Source organism: Scyliorhinus torazame, chromosome 1 (assembly GCF_047496885.1).
Source record: "Scyliorhinus torazame isolate Kashiwa2021f chromosome 1, sScyTor2.1, whole genome shotgun sequence".
Lineage (NCBI taxonomy): Eukaryota > Metazoa > Chordata > Chondrichthyes > Carcharhiniformes > Scyliorhinidae > Scyliorhinus > Scyliorhinus torazame.
In genome coordinates, this window is record NC_092707.1 from 383,658,752 (window position 1) to 383,685,968 (window position 27,217).

Consider the following 27,217-nt stretch of genomic DNA (forward strand, 5'->3'; position numbering starts at 1 on the left):
CTGATAACGAATGACGTGGTGTGGCACACAAAAAAAAGCAAAGAGAAATCTTTCAGCGACTCAGGAAAAGTGATTAAATTTCAAATAATTTTATTTCACGTTCATTTTTTGCACCGGCTTTGCGCAGCATTAAAAAGAACCGATTTCTCTCGGCCGAATCTCTTCGTTCATCTCCCATCCTGGAAACGCGAATCTTCAGTGCTTTGACTTCAGTTGTCTTAGCCGCCCATTGACCCACCGGTCTTGTGTTAGAGATGGTAACTGTGCTCCAGGAGGTGATGGTGAAGTGAGGCTTACATCTAGAGCTTCAAATTTTACAAAGCACTTGGCGAACCAAATTATTTTATATTTTTGGTTGAGGCCATATCAATCGTGCAGAACACTATTATTGCAGGACGTTGTCATGACTACGCAAACTTACAGGTGAGCTGTTTCCTCTGAGGCATATCCGAAGAGCTTCATAACCGACCTCTCTCACAGGCACAACGAGAAGTCATCTTATGGATCACACATAAAGAGTCCAGTTGGGAGTCCACTTGCATGCACTCTGACTAGATCCCCACTTCAGAAGCCCTCGATAAAGGTACAGAAGAATGATTAACTAGAGCCATCGACTGACACAGCACAGAACAAGGCCATTCAGCCCAACGATTCCATTCCTCTGTAGAGCAATCCATTCAGCCCCATTCTCCCACTCTGTCCCCGTAGCTTTGTAGGTTTATATTCCATGTGCCCATCCAATTTCCTTTTGAAATAATTGATCATCTTCGCATCTGCCACCCTCATTGGCAGCAAGTTCCAAATCATTACCAGCAAGTTCCAAATCATTAACACTCAGTGCATTAAGAAATCTCTTTCTGACATTGTTTTAGCACAGGGCTAAAGAACTGGCTTTTAAAGCAGACCAAGGCAGGCCAGCAGCACGGTTCAATTCCCGTACCAGCCTCCCCGAACAGGCGCCGGAATATGGCGACTAGGGGCTTTTCACAGTAACTTCATTTGAAGCCTACTTGTGACAATAAGCGATTTTCATTTCATTTTTTTAATTTCCCTCCATCTCTTACTCGAAATCTGTTCTCAGCAAGTGCAAATCTTAAAGGGTTAAAATGGAATGGGGGGGGGTGCTGTCCCTTCTCCAACTTTAAAATGGCAGGGGATCCCTTTCCCACCTATAAAGTATACTGGTAGCAATAAGACACCTGTGTCACTTGCTGTGGCATTGATTGGCTGCATATTCCCAGTGCACCACTATTCCCGCACAGAATAAAGGTGATTAGGTCATTCCCCTGTCAATCACAGCAGAAGACCATACTGCTGTGTGACTGGTTACACACACATGTTATTTATTATGTTATTATCCTCGGCTCGCTGCATCTTACTGGAGAATCCCCCCCCCCTGCTTTTATCAGGACATGCTTCTATAATTTCAGTCACGCACAAGATCTGTGTGCTATAGTTCGTGGAGACTCTTTTTAAATAAACTCTGTAGACTGTTGGCTGTAAATCATTTTTTAAACAGAATCTGCAGTGTGCGTTGTACACTTGGTTTGCTGTGATCGCTCAACCATAGATGACTGTGCCTAGTGCTGCCTCGGCCCTAAGCTCTGAAATTCCCTTCTTAAACCGCTCTGCCTCTCTACCTTGTTGTCCTTCACGACTCTCCTTAAAATTTACTGTTATCTGCTCTTCGATCTCCCTGTGCAGCTCAGGTGTCAAATTCTGCTTGATAAAAGTCTTGCAAAGTACCTTGTGATGTCCTCCTACATTAAAGGCTCTATATCTTGGGGCAGCATGGCAGCATAGTGGTTAGCACAGATGCTTCACAGCTCCAGGGTCCCAGTTTCGATTCCCGGCTGGGTCACTGTCTGTGCGGAGTCTGCACGTTCTCCCTGTGTCTGCGTGGGTTTCCTCCGGGTGCTCCGGTTTCTTCCCACAGTCCAAAGATGTGTGGGTTAGGTGGATTAGGTAAATTGTCCTTAGTGTCCAAGAAGGTTAAGTGGGGGTTACGGGGATAGGGTAGATATGTGGGCTTGAGTAGGGTGCTCTTTGTAAGGGCTGTGCAGACTCGATGGGCCGAATGGCCTCTTCTGCACTGTAAATTCTATATATAAATGCTGTTCTGGCCGTAAAATAGATTCCTCTGTTGTGAGTCCAACTGTAAAGAGCGCCCTGACTCCCAACCTATTGGATCACACAGCAGTGACGGTGATTGATTTGAAGATCCCAGGAGCGATCACGGGCCATTGCTGAATGGCTTGATCTCAGCTAGGGTGACACTCGAGATGGGCCATTTTACAACCATGGCACAAGGCGATGGAGAATAAAGCATTGCGCAGGGTTCCAGCCCATTAAGATTTACACTGCAGAAAAGCCAATTTGCGCGGCTGTCGGTCAAGGGTGTACATCCACAATTTGGTAATCGGTTTGGTCGGGGTGGAGTTGAAATGAAGTAGGGGGGCTAAAACATGACAGTTTTTAAGACTTTTGTGTCGGCAAGCGTGAAGTGATATATTTGGTTCAAAACATAACAGTAATAAGAATGCTCTGAATGGAAATAGATTCGATGATGTGGAAGGGAGGAGGGGTTTCAAGGTACAGATTCATGGCACAATAAAGGCAGCACCGCAGCTATAAAAAAGCTAATGGAATTCCACATTTGATCACAAGAGAAATGGAGTATAAAAGCCAAGAGTTAACGATGAGCCATGATAAAACCTTAAGACCCCCGTTAAAATACTGGGTGAAATATTGACTCCAGAGAACAGGCATTTATTTGAAAGGTTGCAAAACAGGTTGACTCGACTGCTGCCAGTTTTGAGGAGATACAAAAAGAAAGAAAGACTTGGGAAATTGTGTATTTTTTTTATTGGAACAAGGCAGATTATGGACAATCTTGGTCTGTTTAGAGTGTTGGAAGGATGGGACTGAGCCCGTAGAAACTGATTGCTTCCTGTAGATGAGGAGCCATAGATCCAAGGTTTAATGTGAGCAATTTAGAACAGGGAGTACAAGAAACTGTTTCACACAGCGAGCTCAACATCTTTGGAGTTTAATTCAATGGTTTAATTGTTTGGGGGGGAAATTCTATCAGCATGCAAATTAGATTAGATAGAGTGATGATGGAAAAAGGGGGAAGGTATGGGTATGGTGAGGGGTAAATGTGATTAAATATTAAATCTATTTCCATGACTGCAGGTTTATGTATCTACATGAAGTGGGCGAGGGAGCAGACTACTTCCACCTTCTAAATATGCATACGGACAGTTTTGCATTTGGATTGGCCACCCCAATCTCCTCACCTACCAACAGGTGGATTGCTCATGCTAAATTGCCCTTGGTGCCCAAAAAAAGGTTAGGTGGGATTACAGGGTTACGGCGATAGGGGGGAGGTGTGGGCTTCAGGAGGATGCTCTTTCCAAGGGCTGGTGCAGACTCGGTGGGCCGAATGGCCTCCTTCTGCACTGTAAATTCTATGATTCACACCCCATTTCCAAATATATGTGAATACCCATCAATCCGGTGCTACGGAACTTCCCCCATCCACCCCCAATCCTACACCTCCATGGCACCAGAGCTTCAGCTTTCAGGAAAGAAATGAAAAGTAACGAGTAATGGAAGGAAGGATTAATTGAGCAAGTCATTTTCAAATCCCAGTAACCGAAGGGGAGTGAGCAAATGACGAGTAGAATATCACGTCATAATTGAGCCACTGATATAAATTACTTTTGTTTAAAATCAGGAGTTGGGTTGCATTAAATTTGAATTTCTAAAATATCAACCATTGCATCCTGTTATCACTTCATTACAATGAGCTGCTGGAAGCTGATACCAGCCAGCATTTTCCAAACCTCCTCAATGCCACTCGCCATCCCTGACCACGACCCACGGTCCCAGTCAGAATTGTCAGGACTGATCACTTCACGAGCGAGCTCAATTGACAGTCTAGGTGAAAGAAAGGTCATTCGCCTCATGTGCCAAGATGCCCGGGGGACTGCCGGACTCTGTGCCCTGTTCTAACTCCATTGCTTTGGCGAGGGGTAGGAGGATGTGGAATCATTACAGCACAGAAGGAAGGCATTGAGGCCATCATGCCTGTAGTACCACACAAGGTGCTATTCCCATAGTAAAGGATGACAAGGCGCTCCTCCCACAGGAGAGGACAAGGTGCTCCTGGAGAGAGGGTCAATGTGGTATTTCTGTAGCAAAAGAATGACAATGGGGTACTTCCACAGGGATGCAAGGCAATGTGTTGCCCCAGTGCACCCATCGCACCAAAAAAACAAATTGCTCCCTTATTCTATGTGACTCTTACTCTCCATAACAAACACCCCGTGGTAGAGTGCAGGACAGGCAGAGGATTTGGGAACAGACATCCAGACCATCAACGTACTGAGATGCAGCATAGCATTTACAGTGCAGAAGGAGGCCATTCAGCCCATCGAGTCTGCACCGGCCCTTGGAAAGATCACCCTACTCAAGGTCCACACCTCCACCCTATCCCCGTAACCCACCAAACACTAAGGGCAATTTTTGGACACTAAGGGCAATTTAGCATGGCCAATCCACCTAACCTGCACATCTTTGGACTGTGGGAGGAAACCGGAGCACCCGGAGGAAACCCACGCAGACACGGAGAGAATGTGCAGACTCCGCACAGACAGTGAACCAAGCCGGAATTGAACCTGGGACCCTGGAGCTGTGAAGCAATTGTGCTAACCACTATGCTACCGTGCTGCCCCTGAAGGCATGAAGGAATGCATTTTGTTACTGTTATTTTTAAACAAGTCATAAAATTGATCACAACAAGCTTGTCTGTTTGGGTTAGGGCATAGCTGAACAAACTTGACAAATAGCTCACAGGTCCAGATCTAGTTCTTTACTGACTTAGTTGATCAGCGAGAGAAGAAGCTCTGCCAGGATTCTCTCTCTGGCAGGACATAGAACAGTGACTCCCTCCAGGAAATACCAGTTTTGTCATCAGGCGAGGATTGAATTAACTTCAATTTCAGCCTCACTCATGAGCGAATGGACAGTTGAGGCTTGTGTGGGACCCGAGTTCGATTCCCGGCTTGGGTCACTGTCTGTGCGGAGTCTGCACGTTCTCCTGTGTCTGCGTCGGTTTCCTCCGGATTTCTCCCACAAGTCCCGAAAGTCATGCTTGTTAGGTGAATTGAACATTCTGAATTCTACCTCCGTGTACCAGAACATGTGGTGCCGAAATGTGGCTACTAGGGGATTTTCAGAGTAACTTCATTGCAGTGATAATGTAAGCCTACTTGTGACAATAATAAAGATATTATTATTATAAGAGCCACCTGTATTCTACTACAGATAGTCAGACAGTGAAGGATAGAACTGGAACCCAGTCTTCACACATTAGATAAGATTTTATTTACAGAGCCGCACAATACAAACATGTACCTCCAAACCCAACAGCCATACCTTCAAAGGCTTTGACAAAATCCAGAATCAGAATGTTAGCTCCCTTCTCTCTCCACAGATGCTGTCAGACCTGCTGAGATTGTCCAGTATTTTCTGTTTTTTGTTGCACATTCCAGCATCCGCAGTAATTTGCTTTTAGCCAAAGCTTCAGTCTGTTCTGATGTGTACTCTTCTGAGCAGCCCATTAAAGCAAAGTAACAAATTGAAGGACAAATTAAAAGGGCAGCCCTTTAAAGGGATATTGCATTTTTAATAAAACTCTCAAAGCAAACTTGCAATATCAAATCAAAATGATTAAAGGGGGGTCAATAAAACCCAGGACCGGGAATGGAATGTTCCCGTGTGTAGCAGCATAAGTGAAACCCGAGTTGATACCTGTACCTGCAACACAATTTTACACTCAATTAGTGAACAATTGGCAGCTTGGGTAGAGCTTTTGGGGATGACCTTAGAAGATGGAAGAATGATGAATACTGGAGATAGAAAACTCAGGAAGAGGTTTCGGAGAGGAGAAAGGTTACCGCTTTGTACAGCCTCAAAACTTCCGCTTATTTCCTAGCCAACAAGCCTCAAGTAAAATAAAGAACACCAGAGGTGGGAAATGGTCGACTGACCTCGTGAAAACAGCAAACACATTCACGGAACAAAGTGACGAGCTAATCGCAGCAACAACATAAATAACAAGTGTTTCAGGCAACAAAAACAAAACCATCAGCAGAATTTCAATTGGATTTCCCTTCCACTGGAACAGTTCGGCCTACACAGATAAGAAATTGTATATTAGAAATATATCACTACTTTAATTCAAACCCATTACTGGGACTTCCTATTGGAGGTGGGGTAAACTCGACAAATGTGAGCCTTCCGATATTGTCGGGCACAATGAATGTACTGTGGTAAACCACTGTATTGTATTGTTACATTGCCTGGGCTTGTCCCGGCTGGCTCTGCCTGTGGTTCCTCCCCTCGCGCTCATGTATAAAGGTGGCTGGTCTCCGCCTCTGACCCAGTTCGGGATCAGAGGCCCAGGAGGCTTTCTGTTTAATGCATTAAAGCCTCAGTTACGTTCACCAATCATCGTGTGTTCATTGATGGCAGATCAATTTAATACACTAAACATCTAATAGGAATTCATCACTCAAGCCTGATCGCCTGGAGCTGGACCCACAGGCAGCCGACGCCACTGCAACATTCGAGCACTGGCTAAGCTGCTTCAAAGCGTACCTCGGATCCTTCACCGAAGACTTCACCGACCTCCAAAAGAAGCAGACCCTCAACGCACGGGTGAGCCCGCAAGTCTTTCTTCTCATCAGGGACGCCCCCTCGTGTACGGAGGCGATAATGCTGCTGAAGGGACACTATGTTAAATCTGTGAACGAGGTGTACGCTAGGCACCTTCTTGCGACGAGATGACAACGCCCTAGGGAGTCACTAGCAGAATTCCTGTGTGCCTTGCGGGTACTCTGCTGGAGCTGTGACTGCCAAGCGGTATCGGCTACCCAACACGCGAAGCTGCTGATCGGGGACGCTTATGTCGCAGGCATGAAATCGAGCTACATCCGCCAGCGATTGCTAGAAGGGGGTACACTCGGCCTCCCAGGGACAGTGCGGCTCTCAAACTCGCTGGAGGTGGCCTCCCAGAACATGGAGGCCTACACTTCCAACCGCGCGGCACCCACGTGGACCTCGTGGGGGCCGCCATAATCCGACCTGAGTGCGGCGCAAGCCTGTGCCGCGCAGCAGCAGCCCGCCAACGCCGGAACCCCCAAGTGCAATTTTTGCGGGCAGCGTAATCATCCCCGACAACGCTGCCCTGTACGGAACGCGATTTGCAACGGGTGTGGGAGGAAGGGCCACTTTGCGAAAGCCTGCCAGGCCCGATCTCTCCCTAAAACTCCTGGACCCAGCAGCGCTGCCTGCTGCCTGTCGGGGCCGCCCCCACCTGCCACACCACCCACCACGTGCGACCCGTGGGCGCCACCATCTTCGATTTCGGCCACCACGTGCGACCCATGGGGGCCGCCATCTTTAACGCCATCTTGGGACCACTCCGCAGCCTCCCGGGAGCCCTGCTCACCCGATCGTACGCTGGCCGCTGCTACCTCCGACCGGCCTACCCATCACCTTCCGAAGCTCGCCTCCATCATGCTTGAACAGTCCTGGCCTTATCACCTCACAAAATCGACGATGACCGTCCGGATCAACGGGCACGAGACGGCCTGCCTTTTTGACTCCGGGAGCACAGACAGCTTCATATACCCAGATACGGTAAGGCGCTGCTCCCTCCCAATCTTACCCGCGACCCAGAAAATCTCCCTGGCTTCCGGATCACATGCAGTAGAAATCCGGGGGTCACTTCCGGTGACGGCGGGTGGGAGGCAGCCGCACATTGGAGGGCTCCCGTTCGGGAACGGCATTTTCGGGGAGTAACACCCGGTCCTAGGGCCAGCGACGGCAGTAAAAGTCGGGAGACAGCGCAAGGAGTAGAAGGATGTCGAAAATCACCAAAAGAACGGCCGGGAAAAAAGCGGCTGAAAGTCCGTTGGAGAGGGGAAAGGTCACCGCGGGGTCAACAAAGAAAATGGAGGCTGGAGCACCAGGGGAGGCCTCCGTGCTTACGGCTGAAGAACTAACTAAGGTGCTGGCTGTGGAATTCCAAAAGCAGTTGGCGCAGATTGAGAAATGTATGGAGATGGTGAGGAAGGAGATGAGGGAGGTTTTGAGTGTGCTGGTGGAGGAGGCGGTTTCCCCGGTGAAGACGGCGGTGGCAAGCGCAGTGGCGGAGGTGCGAGAGCAAGGGGAGGCGCTGAAGGAAGTGGAGGAGACGTTATTGCAGCACGGTGATCAACTTGCCTCGATGGGGAAGGAGATGCGGAAGGTGATGGACACGAACAAGAATCTGCGAGGAAAAATGGAAGATCTGGAAAACAGATCCAGGCGACAGAATTTGAGGATCGTGGGGATGCCCGAAGGAGTTGAAGGACCGAAGCCGACTGAGTATTTTGCCGCGATGCTGGCAAAACTACTGGGTGAGGGGGAGAACCCCTCCCGATATGAACTGGATCGGGCTCATCGGTCGTGGAGGCCTGTACCAAAGGCGAGTGAGCCGCCAAGGGCAGTGACTTTGTGCTTCCGTAGGTACAGTGTGAAGGAGAAGGTCCTGAGCTGGGCCAAGCAGAAGCGGGTGGTGCAGTGGGCTGGAGCTGGTATACGTGTATACCAGGACTTTACGGTGGAGCTGGTGAGGAGGCGGGCTGCCTTCAACCTGAAGAGGGCACGTACATTGGCAAGGTGCAGTGCGGCATTGTATATCCAGCGAAGCTGAGGGTGACTTCCAAGCTCAGGGACTTTTATTTTGGAACGGCGGAAGCAGCGGAGGAGTTTGCGAAGGCAGAAGGACTGTGGCAGAACTGACAAATTGAGGAATGGTCATGTGCCGATCAATAATCATAGAATTTACAGATCATAGAATTTACAGTGCAGAAGGAGGCCATTCGGCCCATCGAGTCTTCACCGGCTCTTGGAAAGAGCACCCTACCGAGGCCCACACCACCCTATCCCCATAACCCAGTAACCCCACTCAACCAACCCTAAGGCCAATTTTGGACACTAAGGGCAATTTAGCATGGCCAATCCACCTAACCTGCACGTCTTTGGACTGTGGGAGGAAACCGGAGCACCCGGAGGAAACCCACGCACACACGGGGAGAACGTGCAGACTCCGCACAGACAGTGACCCAAGCCGGGAATCGAACCTGGGACCCTGGAGCTGTGAAGCAATTATGCTAACCACTATGCTACCGTGCTGCCCTCAATGTGAGCTCGTGACTGTATTTTCTTCTTTTCTTTTGTATCACTGCGCGTGGGTGTAGGGGCTAAAGGAGCCAATGTTGCCTATATTTGGACAAGGGAAGGGACGGGACTTTAACTCGAAAGGAGGGCTCTTTGGGGTGTAGGTGGATATGCAGGGTTTGTGTGCTAAAAGGGGATCTTTGGGCTTTCCTAGGGCTGGGCAAGGGGGAAAGGGACCCGGGCGGGGGCCTCCATGCTGGCCGGTTTAAGCCGGCCAGTGAACGGGAGTGAGGTGGGGAGAGGGGCTGCGGCCATCGGAGCCTGGCAGAACAGGGTCCGAGTGGTCTAGCTGGGGTGGAAAGTTGGGGGGAGGGAACCGAGGTTGGGAGGAGGAGTTTTACAAGAGGCAGTGGACAGGAGGAGCTGGAGACTTTGCGGGGGTGGGGGGGGGGGGGGGGGGGGGGGGGGGGGGGGAAGGTGTAGAGAGCCATGTAGATTAAGGGTGACTACGGGTAATCCCTGATTCCTTTGTGTCATTTGTTTATGTAAACATGCGGGTTGAGGTTTGGGGGTTGGTGGGTCGATGGGATCGTTGTTATGATGGGGATTGACATATTTTGTTGATTATTGTTTATTGTTGATGGGTGTAAATGGGGGAGAAAACGTGAAAAAGGAGGAGAGTAAAAGAAATCCGGGGGTACTGTGTCGCGACCCTTACTGTACAAGGCGCAGAGTACACTAACTTTAAGCTCTACGTCCTTCCCCATCTCTGCGCTGCCCTATTACTGGGGCTTGACTTCCAGTGCCACCTCCAAAGCCTTACTTTAAAGTTCGGCGGACCCCTGCCCCCCCTCACTGTCTGTAGCCTCGCGACCCTTAAGGTCGCCCCACTCTCGCTCTTCGCTAACCTCACCCCGGACTGTAAGCCCGTCGCTACTAGGAGCAGACGATACAGTGCCCGGGACAGGGCCTTTATCAGGTCCGAGGTCTAGCGACTCCTACGAGAGGGGATCATTGAGGCTAGTAACAGCCTCTGGAGAGCCTAAGTGGTGGTCGTCAAGACAGGGGAGAAGCACCAGATGGTCATCGACTACAGTCAGACCATCGACTGGTACACTCAGCTCGATGCATACCCCCTCCCCCGCATATCTGACATGGTCAATCAGATTGCGCAGTATCGAGTCTTCTCCACAGTTGACTTGAAGTCTGCGTACCACCAGCTCCTTATCCATCCGGAGGACCACCAATACGCTGCCTTCGAGGCAGATGGCCGCCTCTACCACTTCCTCAGGGTTCCCTTTGGCGTCACCAATGGGGTCTCAGTCTTCCAACGGGACATGGACCGAATAGTTGACCAGTACGGGCTGCGGGCCACGTTCCCGTACTTGGATAATGTCACCATCTGTGGCCATGACCAGCAGGACCATGACGAAAACCTCCGGCACTTCCTCCACACCGCCAAACTCCTGAACCTCCCTTACAATAAGGAAAAATGCATTTTCCGACATCCCGCCTGGCCATCCTTGGCTACGTTGTGGAAAACGGAGTCCTCGGGCCCGACCCCGACCGCATGCGCCCCCTCCTGGAACTCCCCCTCCCCCACTGTCCCAAGGCCCTGAAGAGATGCCTGGGGTTCTTCTCCTACTATGCCCAGTGGGTCCCCAATTATGCGGACAAGGCCCGTCCACTTATTAAATCCACCGTTTTTCCCCTGACGCTGAGGTCCGCCTGGCCTTCAACTGCATCAAGGCAGATATTGCCAAAGCCGCGATGCACGCTGTGGACGAGTCCATCCCATTCCATGCGTCGGTCTTTGCGCTGGCCGCTACCCTCAACCAGGCGGGCAGGCCCGTGGCTTTCTTGTCCCGTACCCTCCATGCCTCCGAAATTGGACACTCTTCCGTCGAAAAGGAAGCCCAAGCCATTGTGGAAGCTGTGCGACATTGGAGGCATTACCTGGCCGGCAGGCGATTCACTCTCCTCACTGACCAGCGGTCGGTTGCCTTCATGTTCAGTAACACACAGCGGGGCAAGATCAAGAATGACAAGATTCTGAGGTGGAGGATCGAGCTCTCCACCTACAACTACGATATCTTGTATCGAACTGGGAAGCTCAATGAGCCCCCAGATGCCCTATCCCGCGGTACATGTGCCAGCGGACAAGTTGACCGACTCCGGGCCCTCGACAGTGACCTCCGTCACCCGGGGTTCACCCGTTTTTTTCACTTTATCAAGGCTCGCAACCTGCCTTACTCCATCGAGGTCAGGACCGTGACCAGGGACTGCCAGGTCTGCACGGAGTGCAAACCGCACTTCTATTGGCCAGACAGAGCGCACCTGGTAAAGGCCTCTCGCCCCTTTGAGCGACTCAGCGTCTATTTCAAAGGGCTCCTCCACTTCACTGATCGTAATGTGTATTTCCTCAACATTGTTGACGAGTACGCAAGATTCCCCTTTGCCATCCCATGCCCTGACATGACTTCTGTCACCGTCATCAAGGCCCTGCACAGTCTTTTCACCTTGTTCGGGTTCCCCACCTACATCCATAGCGATCGGGGTTCCTCCTTCATGAGCGACGAGTTGCGTCAGTTCCTGCTCAGCAAGGGCATCGCCTCCAGCAGGACGACCAGCTACAACTCCTGGGGCAACGGACAGGTGGAGAGGGAGAATGCGACGGTCTGGAAGGCCGTCCTCCTGGCCCTACGGTCTAGAAGTCTCCCCCTGGCAGGAGCTCCTCTCTGATGCGCTCCACTCCATCCGGTCGCTCCTGTGTACTGCCACCAACAAGACTCCTCACGAGCGTATATTTGCCTTCCCCAGGAAGTCCACCTCAGGGGTCTCGCTCCCATCCTGGCTGACAGTCCCAGGGCCCGTCCTCCTCCGGAAACATGCGAGGAGCCACAAATCAGACCACCCTGTCGAGAAGGTCCTGCTCCTCCATGCCAATCCACAATATGCCTACGTGACACATCAGGTACGGGCAACAGGACACAGTCTCTCTTCGGGATTTGGCACCTGCAGGTTCCCCAGCGGCCATCACCACCACCCCCGACCCTACACCGTCTTTCCCCACCTCTACCCACCTACCTCACGAACTGGCACCCGCAGGCCCACTGGCGACCATCACCACCACCCCCGCCCATATACCGCTTTCCCCCCCCCCCCCCCACCGACTCAACAACTGGGTGAAGAAGATGACGACTCGCTCCCGGACGCACAGGTCTCGACACCGGTGCCCACACCACAGCCGGGACTGAGGTGATCACGGCGGAAGGTCAAGGCCCCCGACAGACTTGATCTTTAAGCCCACTTCACCCCCGCTGGACTCTTTTTTTCCTTAACGGGGTGAATGTGGTAAACCACTGTATTGTATTGTTACATGACTGGGCTTATCCCTGCTGGCTCCGCCTGTGGCTCCTCCCTCGGGCTCATGTATAAAGGTGGCTGGTCTCCGCCTCTGATCCAGTTCGGGACCAGAGGCCAGGAGGCTTTCTGTTTAGTATATTAAAGCCTCAGTTACGTTCACCACTCGTCGTGTGTTCATTGATGGCAGATCATGTACCTATCATACTTCGCCTCACTATGTTGCACAACATCCTCCCCGCCACCCCCCCAAAAAAGCCTGGCTGCGGAATGCTCTTGCTCTGGAGTAGGAGATGAAGCCAGGCTGCAGCTGTTTATGTACTCCGTGTTCCCTGCTGCTGCGGGATAATGCTGAAAGGTAGCAAAGGAAGGTTGGCAGCGTTTCCAGCTCTTCTTCCCTGCAGCCAAGATTACAGGCTTTAGAATGGCTCTCTGCTGCGTGCCAGTCTGGCCAGTGCCCCAGAGATGGAATAATAACAATAATAATATCACGTCCATTATGCGCTATGTTATATCAGACGTCTCTCAATTGCATTCAACGCAGTGAACTAGAGCACAGCGATTATTTCTGTGTAGGCACCAACAGCAATGTGGCAAGTGATCTATATTTCGAAGGCTATGGGGAGGGGTGGGGGGGGGGGAGATTATTGGACAGGGACAGGTGAAGAAATCTTCTTTGAAAGGTGCCATGGAGTCTTTGATGTGCCCCCGTGTCCCTTGAAGAAGCTGGAGGACAACTTTTACATCTGTAGCCCATAACTTTTCAATCTCCAGGGGAGGTGAGAGGGACCCCGTGAAAATCCCCACGCAAGGAATGCGGAAGGAAATGCCCGGGAAGTTCAAACTTCTGCTAGGCGAGATTACAGGCTTGAGAGTGGCTGGGAAGCATCTCAAACTCTGATTTAAATCGGAGATTTTGGATGGTTCCTATTCTCTTAGCAGAATAGTTAACGAGGGGGGTGAAAGCAGAATTGATAACAAGGGGGTGAAAAGGTTACCCGAGGGTTGGCAGAAATGTGGGGTTGAGATCAGACCTGATCTAATTCAAGTGGCCTACTCGCTTAATTCTTTTTTGTGAAGTTACCCAGGAAAGATCAGGAGAATTAAGTCCACTTCTAACTCCTAGGTAATTGTACTAGTGATCCCTCTTCCCCATTCCCATCCCCCCCCCGAATACCTACCTGACCCCTCCAATACCCTGTGACTACCCCCTTATCCTCCAACTATTATTCGCACTGCCCACCCATCCCCCAGCTGACTACCTCCAGCCCGCCAACTACCCTTCAACCCCTTCGACTACCATCCCGGCCCCAGACCACCCCAACTATCCCATCCCCCTTCGACCACCCATCCCTGCAATTACCCGACCCATTCTACGCCCCTCCCCCCCCCACCCGCAACCCAAACCACCCGGCTTCCTCTGACCCATCCCACCCCTCGATCCATTCTAGCCCCCGCCACCAGGACCCATCGTATCCACCCGCACCCCTCAACCACCCATCTCATTCACTTCTGTTAGACGTTTACCTCCTCCCTGCCTTCTCAACATGGCTGGGACCTTTAAACTTACCTGACTAATGGCACCTTGTATGGTAAAAAAGGGTGTGTCTTTCTCCCCCCCCAAATCTCTGCTGCACTTTCACTGAAGGCCTCAGGCACCTGGTGCACTGTGCTTTTCCCAGCCAGCTCGAGTCGAGGCGAGGAAGGTGAGGCTGCATTGCAGTGCGGGTGTGACAATCCGTCTGTGCACATAGCTCCCTACATAGTTTTCTTTGTGAGCACTGCTCTTTCTTTCCCTGTGGTAGTTCTGAGAGCCTGTTCATTGCCTCCAATGGTTACATTTCATGGTGAGCAAAGAGGCACGAGAAGGTTCAGTATTCACTCCCGTCCAGAACAAGGTGGGTAGATTGACATACAAAAAAATAAACAGCATACACAGGGCTCTTTTGAAAAGTTGTTGGATTAAGATCTCCGTGCGTTCCAGACGCACGCCGTCTCAGTTATCGGCAGTGAAGTCAGAGGCTACCGGCCCCGTCCCCCCGGGAGCTATTCAGTGAGCGTGGTCCAGTCAGAGGCGCGCTCCGGAGAAGCTGCGTTCTTTGTTTTAGCGTGGTTTTCTTCAAGCATGAAGGCCCAGACAGAAGCTAGAGCGAGGTGGCACGCAGATCCGACTGCTGAAGTGCATCAGAGTCACACAATATTGACTCCTAAGAATCTGCGGAGCAGGAAACAGGATGGTTCCGTCATCCAACCCACCCACTTCGATGGGTGGCAGGAGCCATCAGCTTGGTGAGCTGTCACCACACTGATGTCCACCCTTTGAATTGTCCGTTGTTGAATACGCCACCAGTTCCCAAACAAGATCCAGGGATAACATTCTGACTGGCTTTATAAATATGTTTGTTTCTTTTGTTTTTTTACTGGAGATAATTAATTGATGTTTGCAAGAATGGTGGCAAATTATTTTTATCTGAAGTAACACTTTTAAAGGTCTGAATCTTTTAGAAGATTGTTTGCTTCAAGCTGTGTGAAGGACAGTCTTGAACTGTCTATGCATTTCATATACCTGTAGAGCAGAGACTTCATCATACAGGTCAGCATTTCAGCTCTTAATAATTGTAACAATAAATAAAGATTTTCTGTTTGTCACAAAATGATGAACAGTGACAGACATTCCTATTTTTACAATTCCCTTCTCTGCGCCTGGATTAATTATTCATGGTAAGCATTAGAGTAAAATAGATTTTTTGGGGGAAAATACAATGCTTTCACATTTCATTATGCTGTTAATTATATCAGTTGAAGGAAAGCTTTTCCTTTTAACCCAGTGTCCAAAAGGGCATAAAACTTGCTCATATAATGCTGCGTAACCAACTAGAGCAAGTCCGTAGCAACGTTAACCATGTAAGATATAATGGGTAGTAGCAAACGTTCATTATTTTACCAACGCAAACAAGTCTATCCTTTCAGTCCTTAAAAAAAAAAGGAGAACCAATCGCAAAGAGTCCAGTTGACTGATTAAGGATTTAATTTGTTTGTTGTTAGATAATGGCTGCCATTAATTATAAAGACATAGTTCAGCGTGTGCAACATGTCAGACTGGGGGATTGTTGCAGTGGGACTACTTCAAGGAGTGGATCTCGACTTTGCATTAAAGCATAAAACGGATGATAGCGAGGTGGCAGCTCGCCTTACGTCCCTCCCGATTTTTACCAGTGTTCTCCTCAATAATGCTCACACACTGGGAAAGTCCGGCATTAACCGGGATGGGACTGAGATCCTTAATCTAATCATCCTAGATTTTGATGTTGATGTCAGATACGCACCTGTGAAGGTGATGTTAACAAATGGTAAATTGACAGGTCTGATATCATTTAAAAAAAAAAAAAAATTAAGAGTGCCCAATTAATTTTTTCCAATTAAGGGACAATTTAGCGCGGCCAATCCACCTACCCTGCACATCTTTGGGCTGTGGGGCCCAAACCCACTCAAACACGGGGAGACTGTGCAAACTCCACACGGACAGTGACCCAGAGCCAGGTTCGAACCTGGGACCTCGGCGTTGTGAGGCAGCAGTGCTAACCACTGCGCTACCGTGCTGACCTTATGTCTGATATCATTGACCCAAAGATTAGTTCTGTTGAGTGCAGTGGAGGTAAAAATGCGGACAGATGTAGGACGCAATTTAACGGACACGTCGTGCCTGACTTGGTGTCAGGCCTCTTGCGGGATTCACAACACTCGCAACGTCTCCCGGGATTCAGCCGAACCTCGCGAGACGTTGCGATCTGGATCTCACCCTCGCTGGACGAGATCCAGATCAGCATATTTAAATGAGCCATTAGGCGCCTGGGAGACCTCGCCAGGGTGCCGTTTAGCACTAGTCCACACAAACGTGGACCAGGCGTAACGACACCAAGGGGGGCTCCCAGATATTGGAGACCCCTGGGTGGTCAGGGAAGGATGACAGCCTGGCTCTCCCTCTGGCACCTGAGCACCTTGGCAGTGGCAGGCTGGCATCTGAGCACTGCCCCCTTGGTACTGCCAAGGTGCCTGTGTGGCACTGCTAGGCTGGCGGGGGCACTGCCAAGGTGGCAGTTCCCGGGTGTCAGGGTGACACTGCCACAGGTCGGGATCTGAGGGGGGGGGGGGGGCATGCCCATGAAAGGGGAGTTGAACGGGGGGTATGAAGGGTGGGGAGGGTGGGTGATGGGTGGGTATGAAGGGGCCTCAAAATGTTGGGGGGGGGGTATTTAGTGGTTCTGAAAGGGGGTAGTCGAAAGGGGTGTGGGAAGGTCTGAAAAATGTAGAGGGGGCCCCTCAGCAATCACATAGCAGGGTGTCCTCACGCGGCGGGGGGTGGGGGAGCTTAATGCCCATGCTTCCGTGGGTGACACTGTCCATGGGTGGGGGAGGTGGGGGACCCTGAACCTCACTTGGAAGTCAGGGCACCCTTTCAAAATAGCGCCCCAGCCTCCTGAGGTGCCGGTCCCGCTGGCGAGTTCAGCTTCACACTGCTGAAAAAATGTCCGAATGTTGGCTTGACTGGGGAAAAGCCCCCCAAGGCCCCAAAAAATAACTACGGGCGCGATTCAAGCAAAACATTCGTAAGTGTCATTTTGGGCGAGTTTGGTGGGGTATTTGCCGCCAGCCTTTTGGGTGCAACCTGCGCTTAGGGTGTGATTTAACAAACAAAACACCCTCGTTGTGGATGGGTCTAGCGGGGTCGTTCCAAGAGCTTCCCCGCTTTCGAATTGGACTCTTATTTTTTGAAACTCTCGATCCCCTCAATGTGACTCCCAGAACCCACAAATTGACCTCCAGACCCCCCCCCCCAACTGTTGGAGTCCTCAAGCCCTCCATAACCCAACCCATAAGGCGAGGGCACCCCGGGCCTGATTCCTGGTGCGGGCAAAATGCCCGCTTAGCACTGCCAGGCTGGCACCCAGGTGGCACTGCCCCCCACTCCCCCACCCACGGCCAATGTCACATGTTGGCACTAACCCCCCCCCAGGCCCCCCCTTCCCAGGTGATGACACACCGCTGTGGGTTCGATGAGGGACCTTCCCTTTTCAGGCCACCCCACCCCCCTTTCAGACCCCCCTTTCTGGACTCCCAGTCTTCATCTCACAACCTTTAGGAGGCCCCTTCATACTCATCCTTCACCAACCCCCCCCAACCCTCAAAATCCCCCTCATCTCCCTTTTCGTGGGCATGACCCCCCTCAGGCTCCAGTCCTTGGCCGTGCCACCTGGGCCCCCTGGCAATGCCCCTGCCAACCTGGCAGTGCCACCTGGACACCTGAGCCATTAAATATATTTATCTGGATCTCAGCAAGTCGGGCGACATCCAGATTGTGACGTTCTGTGCGATCTCGTAAGATCTCGTGAAGCGTTCTGAGCATCGTAAATCTCGTGAGAGACCTCTCACGGAATTTAACGGCCTTGTCGCGTCAACGAATCAGGCGCGAAGAGGCCGTCCGACTGCAGCCTGAGTGTGGGTGAATGCCGGCGTGGCTCGCACCCAAACATCCGGCGGGAAACAAACTGCCAAACGCGGCCAAAATGAAACTTGGAAAATTTTTGATTGAATTCCCCCGTACGGCAAATTGCCACCTCGCTTTCACGCTTTCGCACAAAGTCAAGATCCACCTCTTGAAGTCCCAGTGCAGCAATCGAGGCTTGGACATTCAGACAACTGAGACAGGCCACTCACATTGCTCTGCTGTTCCGGGTGTCTGAGCTGCTGTTGGAATTACGCACGTAGCAGACCCATCCCGTAAACCCTGTATTAATTAATATTAACAATTGACTGCTTTATAGGAACAATGCAACGGGGACCTGGGATTCCTCGGCGCTGACTATTGCCCAGTTCAAAATACGGACACCATCCTTTTAAGTTTCCAGCCAGGGGCAAAAAGAATTGAGCTGACCAGGATGGTTTCAAGGGGCATTTACTGATAATTAATAGTTTAGTGAAGGGAGCATGCAGAACATCAGTGAAGTGTTTGAGGACATGCTGGGTTGAACCGTCTTTTTCGCTCGCAAGAGAATGTCGCTCACCAGTTTAGGTTGGCATGTCACAGCCTTCCAACCCTTAAATTGCTGCATTTAATTAGACATCCTTGTTTAATATGTTGAGATAACTTCAAGCTACGAGGTATAATTTTTTTAAAACCTCAAAACAGACTAATCAATTCCTTTTTCTTTATGACAGAAACCTTCGACTGAAACCAATTATTGCGCTCTGCTGGCTGGGTTCATTTTCCGATTGCCTGGTTTTTAAAGTAGAGAGTGATTGACAATATGCCAAAGGTTAATTGCCCCAAATTTACACACACAACCCTTGATCATTTCAAATGCGAGCGCTTTGATCAATACGAAAATGAGAAAAATGAAATGGAAAATTAGATCTTTGTCAGTGGTCCTATTAAAGGCTAATTGAAATGAAGAGCCCACGGAATCTGTGGGGCTAAGTGAACCAGTCGACGTTTTTCCCTCACTGTTGCTCGAAGAGGGTTGCGCTTATCTCTCGTCTCCCAAAAAGCAGAAAAGATTCATTTCGATTGGCTGCTAAAAAGATAGCCGGAGGGAGGTTTTTTTTTGGGTGGGGGGGAGGTGGAGTGAATTTGGGCCGGGGGGGGGAGGGGGATGTTTTCATTCACACACACCCCACTTTAACTTTCCCTCTTGAGAGGAAAGGCTGTGCCTGACACCTAGAAGAGCTGCCATTGACCAAGGCCTGGGAGCAGCCAGCTGCCCTCAGACTATTGTACGAATTGGAGCTCCTGGAGGGGGCCTTCGCATGCCTGGATCATGCACCTTCGGGTTTTTTTGCCGAATCATTTAAATAGTCCACATGCAATATGACAAAAGGCACTCCCCAAGGGCAAGACTTCTCCATCAACATGCCCCTATAGCTCTACAGATTATAGACCCATAGCAATGCGATTGACACTTAACAGATAGTGTGGGACAGGGTGGCACATGGCACAGTGGTTTCACCCCCACAACCCAATGATGTGCAGGGTAGGTGGATTGGCCATGCTAAATTGTCTCTTAATTGGAAAAACAAGATTATTGGGTACCCTAAATTTTTTTTTTTTAAACAGATAGAGAGGGACAATAAATACCGGCCTTGCCAGTGACGCCACAGTTCTGTGAATGAATAAATACTGAGAAACCCTAGCAAGCAGTCAAGGTGGGCAGCACAGTGGTTAGCACTGTGGCTTCACAGCTCCAGGGTCCCAGGTTTGATTCCCGGCTTGGTCACTGTCTGTGCGAAGTCTGCACTTTCTCCCCGTTTGTGCATGGATTTCCTCCCATTAGTCCCGAAAGACGTGCTGTTAGGTAATTTGGACATTCTGAGTTCTCCCTCTGTGTACCCGAACAGGTGCCAGAATGTGGCGACTAGGGGCTTTTCACAGTAACTTCATTGCAATGTAAGCCTACTTGTGACAATAAAGATTATTATATTATTATTATAAGATGTTCCTGCGGGACTCCTCACCATGGCATTGTGGGACGAGACCCTTTGTGCTGTGGTCCTGCACCCCAGTGATCAGGAAAATGCCATGATTGATTCCCTGCCACTGCTGAATCAGCTGAGGGTCGAGATACTGCAGTGTGCCTCAGTGCCCCTGGAGTAAAGTTGGGATTCCCGTTCCTGGACACTGCACGTACATGTGAACGCTGTGTCCTGGATCAGATTCAACTGCAAAAGCCAAATAGCCACATGAAGGACAACAGTCCCCAGTGAAACTATGTCCCAGAGAAGGTGTCTGCAAGAGTGAAGGAGAAGATAATAGCAAGAAGGAGAGTTCAAAATAAAAATTTCAACAATTTCTGATTTTCCCCAAGGGTGACAGCAGAGGCAGTGCTCAGTTACCAACAAGGCATTGGGGAAATAGGAATAAAACAAGACTAGAATTTGAAAGTCAAATTCCATTCATATCCCTTGGAGGATTTATCATTGTGGCAACTTAATCACCAGAGCCTGACACTTCATCGACAAAAGGAGCATTTATGAAATGTGTGTCAGAATCCAATCTAATTCAGTTGTAGGAGCTGTCGGGTGGTACAATTGGTTTTGCGACCGTATCAGGGACATGTCCCACTGGGCCACACTGTTTGGTGAACAGAGGAAAAGCAGCAGCACCATCTCAGCAGTGGTTTTCAGTGTGGCCGTGACGGTAACAGGGACATGATTATAGACAGTGCCGACCAATTTGTGTCAGTGTCCGGAGTCCTGAGTGGCTCAGTGAAGCCAAATTGAGGTTTTTGAGTTGCAGATTGGGCACTTGGATTTTTGTGCACAGGAAAGATTGTGATCCATACAACGGGTCTTAATGGACTGTGAATGATGAGAATAATGGCTCAGATTTTGTAGACAGAGCTGGGATGGAATGCTGTTAACAGTAACCCTCAGTAAAGCGGGGGGCGGGGGGGGCAGCAGGTTTTGCATTGTGGGGGGTGAGGGTAACCCTCCGATGGACTTGGGGGCAACTCCCTTGAAGAATTATCCCCTTGGCCCATCACAAATTCAACCACGTCAGTCACACGCTTGTCAAGACCCGCACCAATTCTCGCCCATGTGATTCCAGGCCCAGAGGACTGGAGAATATGAAGCCCAGCCGTTAATAGGATGCAAATGTGTCTTAATGATCCATTTACATCCTCCCACCGGCGCAGAGGCACGAATCAAGATCCCAGCCCCGGGGGGGGGGCGGTCACATCAGAAACCCGTTTTTTCCCTGAGATTGGATTCTCTGCTGCATCAGGAACTCAGCTGCACGCGGCAGCGGCGAATCCAGCAAACCCCGTCTTTGTCTTTGTCGTCAGGTTTACAGTGTTGCCCGTCACCATCACTGAACTCAGGCATTGATGTCCGTTCTCTTCTACCTCTTACCAACGTTCTCAACAAGACTCTCGATGTTCCAATTCAGACGGCCAGGCAATGAGGGATAGAACTTTGTACATGTAGTAATCCAGGCGACTGAAGGTTAAACCAAATTTATTTTAACTCAAAAGTAAAGCCACACCCGAGGCCTACAACGCAAGTGTGCCAGCCAGGGACTAACTGTTGTGTTATGTACTCTGGGATAACATAGGCTACAACTCGATGCAGCTTTGACCAAAAGATACTCCAGACTTTGAAATAAGTTCAGTGTGATTTATTGAACCATTAGCACAATTCTCTATGACTTTGACTCTCCTGCTAATCTTGCTATAGTAACTCAGTCTAACTAACCAGTCTGCTCTAAGCCACGTGGTGGGTGTGATGCTTCTGATCTGCCCCTGTCCTACTCTCTAAGTGTCGCCTCTGGAAAGAGACAGAGCATGTGTGCCCTGTCCTTATATATAGGTTGTGTAATGCCCCCTTGTTGTCGTGTCACCTCTGGGTGTCTTGACTGCCCTTTGGTCGTGTCCTATTCTATGTGTTCATTAGCTGTATGTCTGCATGTCATGACATCTCTGGTGCTCCCTCTAGTGTTTACTTAGTCGTCGTGTATTTACATTAACCTCTTGTGTATTTACAGTGATGCATATCACAACATAACAAAGACTCCCAGTCTGGGTCTGGGACGGTATGTGAAAAGGCTCAATAGCGAGTCCCAACTGGATGGGCCTCAGCCCGTTACCATGGGAACACATACTCAACAAGCCCCACAGGGAGATCAATGAGTGATTCCTCATGATCCTCATCAGGGTTATCACAGTACACTTACAGGCTTTTATTTACAGAAACGCACATTATAAATCATGCCCCTCGAATCCAGATTTCAGCCTGCTCTTGTATGTGAGCACAAACGAGTCCCAAGTCTCCCCCTCCCCACTTAGTACAATTAAATGTCCAATCAAATGCAATTAACCTTGGGCACTTATTGATATTATTTTTAAATTTTGGTTTGCCTGCCACCTTTTGAACTCCTGCTCTGCTGGCATTTTGGTCTGCGAACACTAACTTTGATCCACTTCACTTCTGTTTCCTTCACTCACTTCAATCCTCAAGTTCCACCCTTCTGTACACTCCCCTGCCTCCCCCCAACTATCCGCCTCTCTTTCCCACTGCACCTTTATTAAAAACCTCTTAAATGTTTTTGACACGGATTTGGCCACTTTTCTCCCAATGTAGCTCAGAAATCCCAACCAGTTATTTTTTTTTTCTCTCAGTATCGGTTTTTGGGGATGTTTTGCCTTGTTTTAGGATATTGGATCAATGCAAGTTCCTGCGGTTTTATCACTGTTGAAAGATAAAGGTCTGTGTTCATACAGAAGGTTCAGTGAAAACCTAAACACACCTCAGGCTGGGTTAACATGTGTCAGAACCAGTAAAGTAAAACAGTTGCTCAGAATTAAGGCTAAGTTGTAACTCGCTTGAGAAGTGTTTTGTTTATGCCACGGTTAATAATCATTGCAGGAAGTGGCTGTTGAGTTACTAAGCCCCACATTTGGAGAGATGCAGCTGTTATTTATAATCTTTCTCTTCCAGTCCCCTTCCCTTTGCTTGCAGTTCTCTTTGCTCTCAAGGGTGCTGTCTTTTGCTGGAATACAGTCCCCTGGGTACTTGTGGGCCTCAGATGCCTCATGCAGCTGGTGATTTATTCAACTATGAGAGTAGGAATGACAGCCAAACCCAGTCCTGCCTTCACCGAGTGTCCCCACCTGCATGCTTCATCAGGGGCAGGAACTACTCTCTCGCTCCGTCTCTCTTCTCTCTCTCTCTCTCTCCTCCTCCTCCTCCTCCTCCTCCTCCCCCCCCCCCCCCCCCCCCGGGCCTCAGTAGCGATATTTACCCAGCCCAAATGGGCAACCAACAAAAGCCAAATTGGCACCACACAAGTTCAGGCAATGACCCTCCCCAACAAGAGAGAATCTAACCACCTCCGCTTGACATTCAACAGCATGACTATCATTGAATAATTTCAGCTCTGTGTGGTCAAGCTCTCTCTCTCTCTCTCTCTCTCTCACCTCGCTCCCTCTTTCTATCACAGACATTTGCGCTCAGGCAATCTTTGAATATCCCCCCCCCCCCTCAAAGCAACAGAGAAAATAGGAGCAGGAGGAGGCCATTCAGTCCTTCAGGTCTGCTCTGCCATTCATTGTGATCACGGCTGATCATCAACTCAGTGGCCCAATCCCACCTCCCCCCATATCCTTTGATCCCCTTCACCCCAAGAGTTATATCTAAACTCTTCTTGAAAACATACAATGTTTAGGCCTCAACTACTTCCTGTCGTAGCAAATTCCACAGGCTCACCACTCTCTGGGTGAAGAAATTTCTCCTCACCTCAGTCCTAAATGGTCTACCCCGTATCCTGAGACTGTGGCCCTTTGTTCTGGACACCCCGACCATCGGGACAACCTTCCTGCATCTACCCTTTCTAGTCCTGTTAGAATTTTATATATTTCTATGAGATCCTCCCTCATTCTTCTGAACTCCAGTGAATACAATGCTAACTGACTCAATCTCTCCCCATCCGTCAGTCCTACCATCTCAGGGATCAGTCTGATAAACCTTCTCTGCACTCCCCCTCGAGCAAGAACATCCTCCCTCAGATAAGTAGGCGAAAGCTGTACACAGTACTCCAGATGTGGCCTCATCCGAGACTCTGTACAATTGCAAGACATCCCTACTCCTGTACTCGAATCCTCTCGCTACGAAGGCCAACATACCATTTGCCTTCTTTGCCGCCTGCTGCACCTCCATGCTTACCTTCAGTGGCTGGTGCACAAGGACACCCAGGTCCCGTTGCACATTCCCCCCTCAATTTAGAACTATTCAGATAATAGTCTGCCTTCCTGTTTTTGCTGCCAAAGTGGAGAACTTCACATTTATCCTCATTTATATATTAATATAAGAACAACTCCTGCAGATGTTGTCATTGAGTTTTTTGTTAAATAATGCATTATCTGAACACGAGTGTGGTCAGCTTTTTAAAAAGATCAAGCCTTCAGAAATTTCGGTGAGTAAAGAATTCCATTTAGGAGAGTGTCGGATAACACAAAGTTCACTGTATATTGTTATATCCCACACGGGACCTATGGGGTGGGAATGCTTGTATTCCCTGTGCTCCTTGAGAGGTATCTCAATTAACCTCTGTATATAAGGTCGACCTGTAGGGCACCGACTCGGAGAGCAACCTATTAGGGATCTACCATGTCGTGTATACAGTATAGTGTATGGGGCTGGTTTACCACAGTGGGCTAAACAGCTGGCTTGTGATGCAGAGCAATGCCAGCAGCGCGGGTTCAATCCCTGTACCGGCCTCCGCGAACAGGCGCCGGAATGTGGCAACTACGGGCTTTTCACAGTAACTTCATTGAAGCCCACTTGTGACAATAAGCAATTATTATGATTACATTGTTCGTGTAAATAAAACATTGTTCTTATTTTATTTGGTGTGGACTCCCCGTGTCCTTATTAAATATATCCTCACTTTTTATTTTTCAGAAGAGAAGCCAGACTGCTCCAAGGCCAGGTGTGAGGTTCAGTTCTCTCCCCGTTGCCCGGAAGACTCCATCCTGATCGAAGGCTACGCCCCTCCCGGTGAATGTTGCCCCCTCCCAAGTCGCTGCGTGTGCAATCCAGCTGGTTGTTTGCGGAAAGTCTGCCAGCCCGGATACCAGAGTATTCTAGTTTCCAAAGCATCGGGAAAGCCGGGGGAATGCTGTGACCTGTACGAATGCAAGAAAGGTTTGGGAAAATAATTACTTATTTCAATTCAACTTACTTGGGAAGGATACAAGTAAAAAGCTGGCTGTGTTACACAATTGATACTTTCCTTATTGCATAATTTTGTGGGAAGGAAACAGTCTTTCTCTGGATATTAATAATGTTTAACCAGAGAATGGATTCAAAATCTTACAGATGCACCTACTTGCTGTGTCAATTTGTCTATCGTAAATTCATATTCTGTCCACATTTACAGTGAAGACTGCCTGTATAATCTTGTTAACCTGTATACCCTGGAAGTAAAGCAGCTCAACTTTGTTGAAACCAATTCAGTTTCTGGGCTTCCCAAATTGCCATGCTTCCATCAAGGAGTTATATGACGACATGGATTTGATGTGCAACTTTAAGATGCGGACTTGGTTACATAGAATCACTACAGTGCATAAGTAGGCCATTCGGCCCATCAAGTCTGCACCGACACTCTGAAAGAGCACCATATCTATCCCCATAATCCAGTAACCCCACCTAACGTTTTTGGACACTTACTTTAGCATGGCCAATGCAACTAACCGGCACATCTTTGGACTGGGAGGAAACCGGAGCACCCGGAGGAAACCCACGCAGACACGGGGAGGATGTACAAACTCCACACAGTCACCCAAGGCCAGAATTGAACCCGGGTCCCTGGCCCTGCGGGGCAGCAGTGCTACCCACTGTGCCGCCCTCTTCATACAAATGCCTATTCAACTGTTTTCATTCCTTGCCAGCCATCTTCGAGTAATGTTGTCAGCAGGACAGTATCAGAATGACTTCAGTTGAAACAAAAATTGAGAGAGGTGTAACTGGCAGCCAATCTACTATTGCCCTCTTTATGCTGGGACTGCGATTAGGCCCACCCCCTGTGTGTGCAAGCATCTTGCCTCCTACATCTATAACATTTCAGATTGCCTGATGTATAAAAAAGAGGAGAAAATATTTTAATGCTTAGATTTTTTTCCCCCTCCCATGGAGCCAACAAATGTGCAAGCACGCGCCAATCTACAAAATTCCCTCTCAGTGGCAATTAACTTCTGAATGATTGCAGGTGCCTTTCCTTTCAGAAGTTAGGCTTCCTACCCATAAGTGGAAAAAAGTCGGCTTAAAGCATAGCTTCACCTTAGCAGCATAATGAGAGAAACTACCTGCAGAGTTTTTCACCAGTCATCTGCCAAAGCTTCAGAAGAACCCCGACAGGGGATTACTGGGTATTAATGTGTGTGTGGCATGAAGCTCAGTGTTCTCTTATAACCATGATGTGGAGATGCCAGCGTTGAACTGGGGTGAGCACAGTAAGAAGTCTTACAACACCAGGTTAAAGTCTCAACAGGTTTGTTTCAAATCACTAGCTTTCAGAGCACTGCTGGGAGGAGTGCTCACCTGAGGGAGGAGCAGTGCTCCGAAAGCTAGTGATTTGAAACAAACCTGTTGGACTTTAACCTGGCGTTGTAAGATTGTAAGACTTCTTACTGTTCTTGTATAACCATGGATCTTCTGTCTTATGAGATCCTCAAATATATTATTAAAACAAAGTTCTTTTTTTTTGTTTTTTTTTCTCAAGAATTTGCTGAAGGTTTAGATTAGAAGACACCATAATGGTACTGGACCGCCAACGTAGGCCCATGAGGGTGGGAGAATGTGAATATGGGGAGATGGTGGCACAGTGGTAATGTCACTGGGCAAATACTGCAGCGGCTTAGCCTAATGCTCTGTGGACATTGAGTGCAAATCCTGCCGTGGCCGATTCAATTAATAAATCTGGAATATTAAAGCTCGTCTCGGTAACGGTTATTGATTGGAGATTTTTTTTTAAATCTACTGATGTCCCTGAGGGAAGGAAATCTGCCATCCTTGCCTGGTCTGGCCTACGTGTGACTCCAAATCCCGCAGCAGTGCGGTTGATTCTTTT

At 49.3% G+C, this 27,217-nt stretch overlaps 1 protein-coding gene across 2 annotated transcripts in view; it reads left to right on the forward strand.

Moving 5' to 3' along the window:
* crim1 (cysteine rich transmembrane BMP regulator 1 (chordin-like)) overlaps positions 1 to 27,217 on the forward strand; it is a 294,476-nt gene that overhangs the window by 123,195 nt on the left and 144,064 nt on the right. For both annotated transcript variants that reach the window (XM_072512397.1, XM_072512408.1), the window contains exon 3: positions 25,051 to 25,293. In XM_072512397.1, the coding sequence (XP_072368498.1) occupies positions 25,051 to 25,293 (243 nt within the window). The remainder of the gene's footprint in view (positions 1 to 25,050; positions 25,294 to 27,217) is intronic.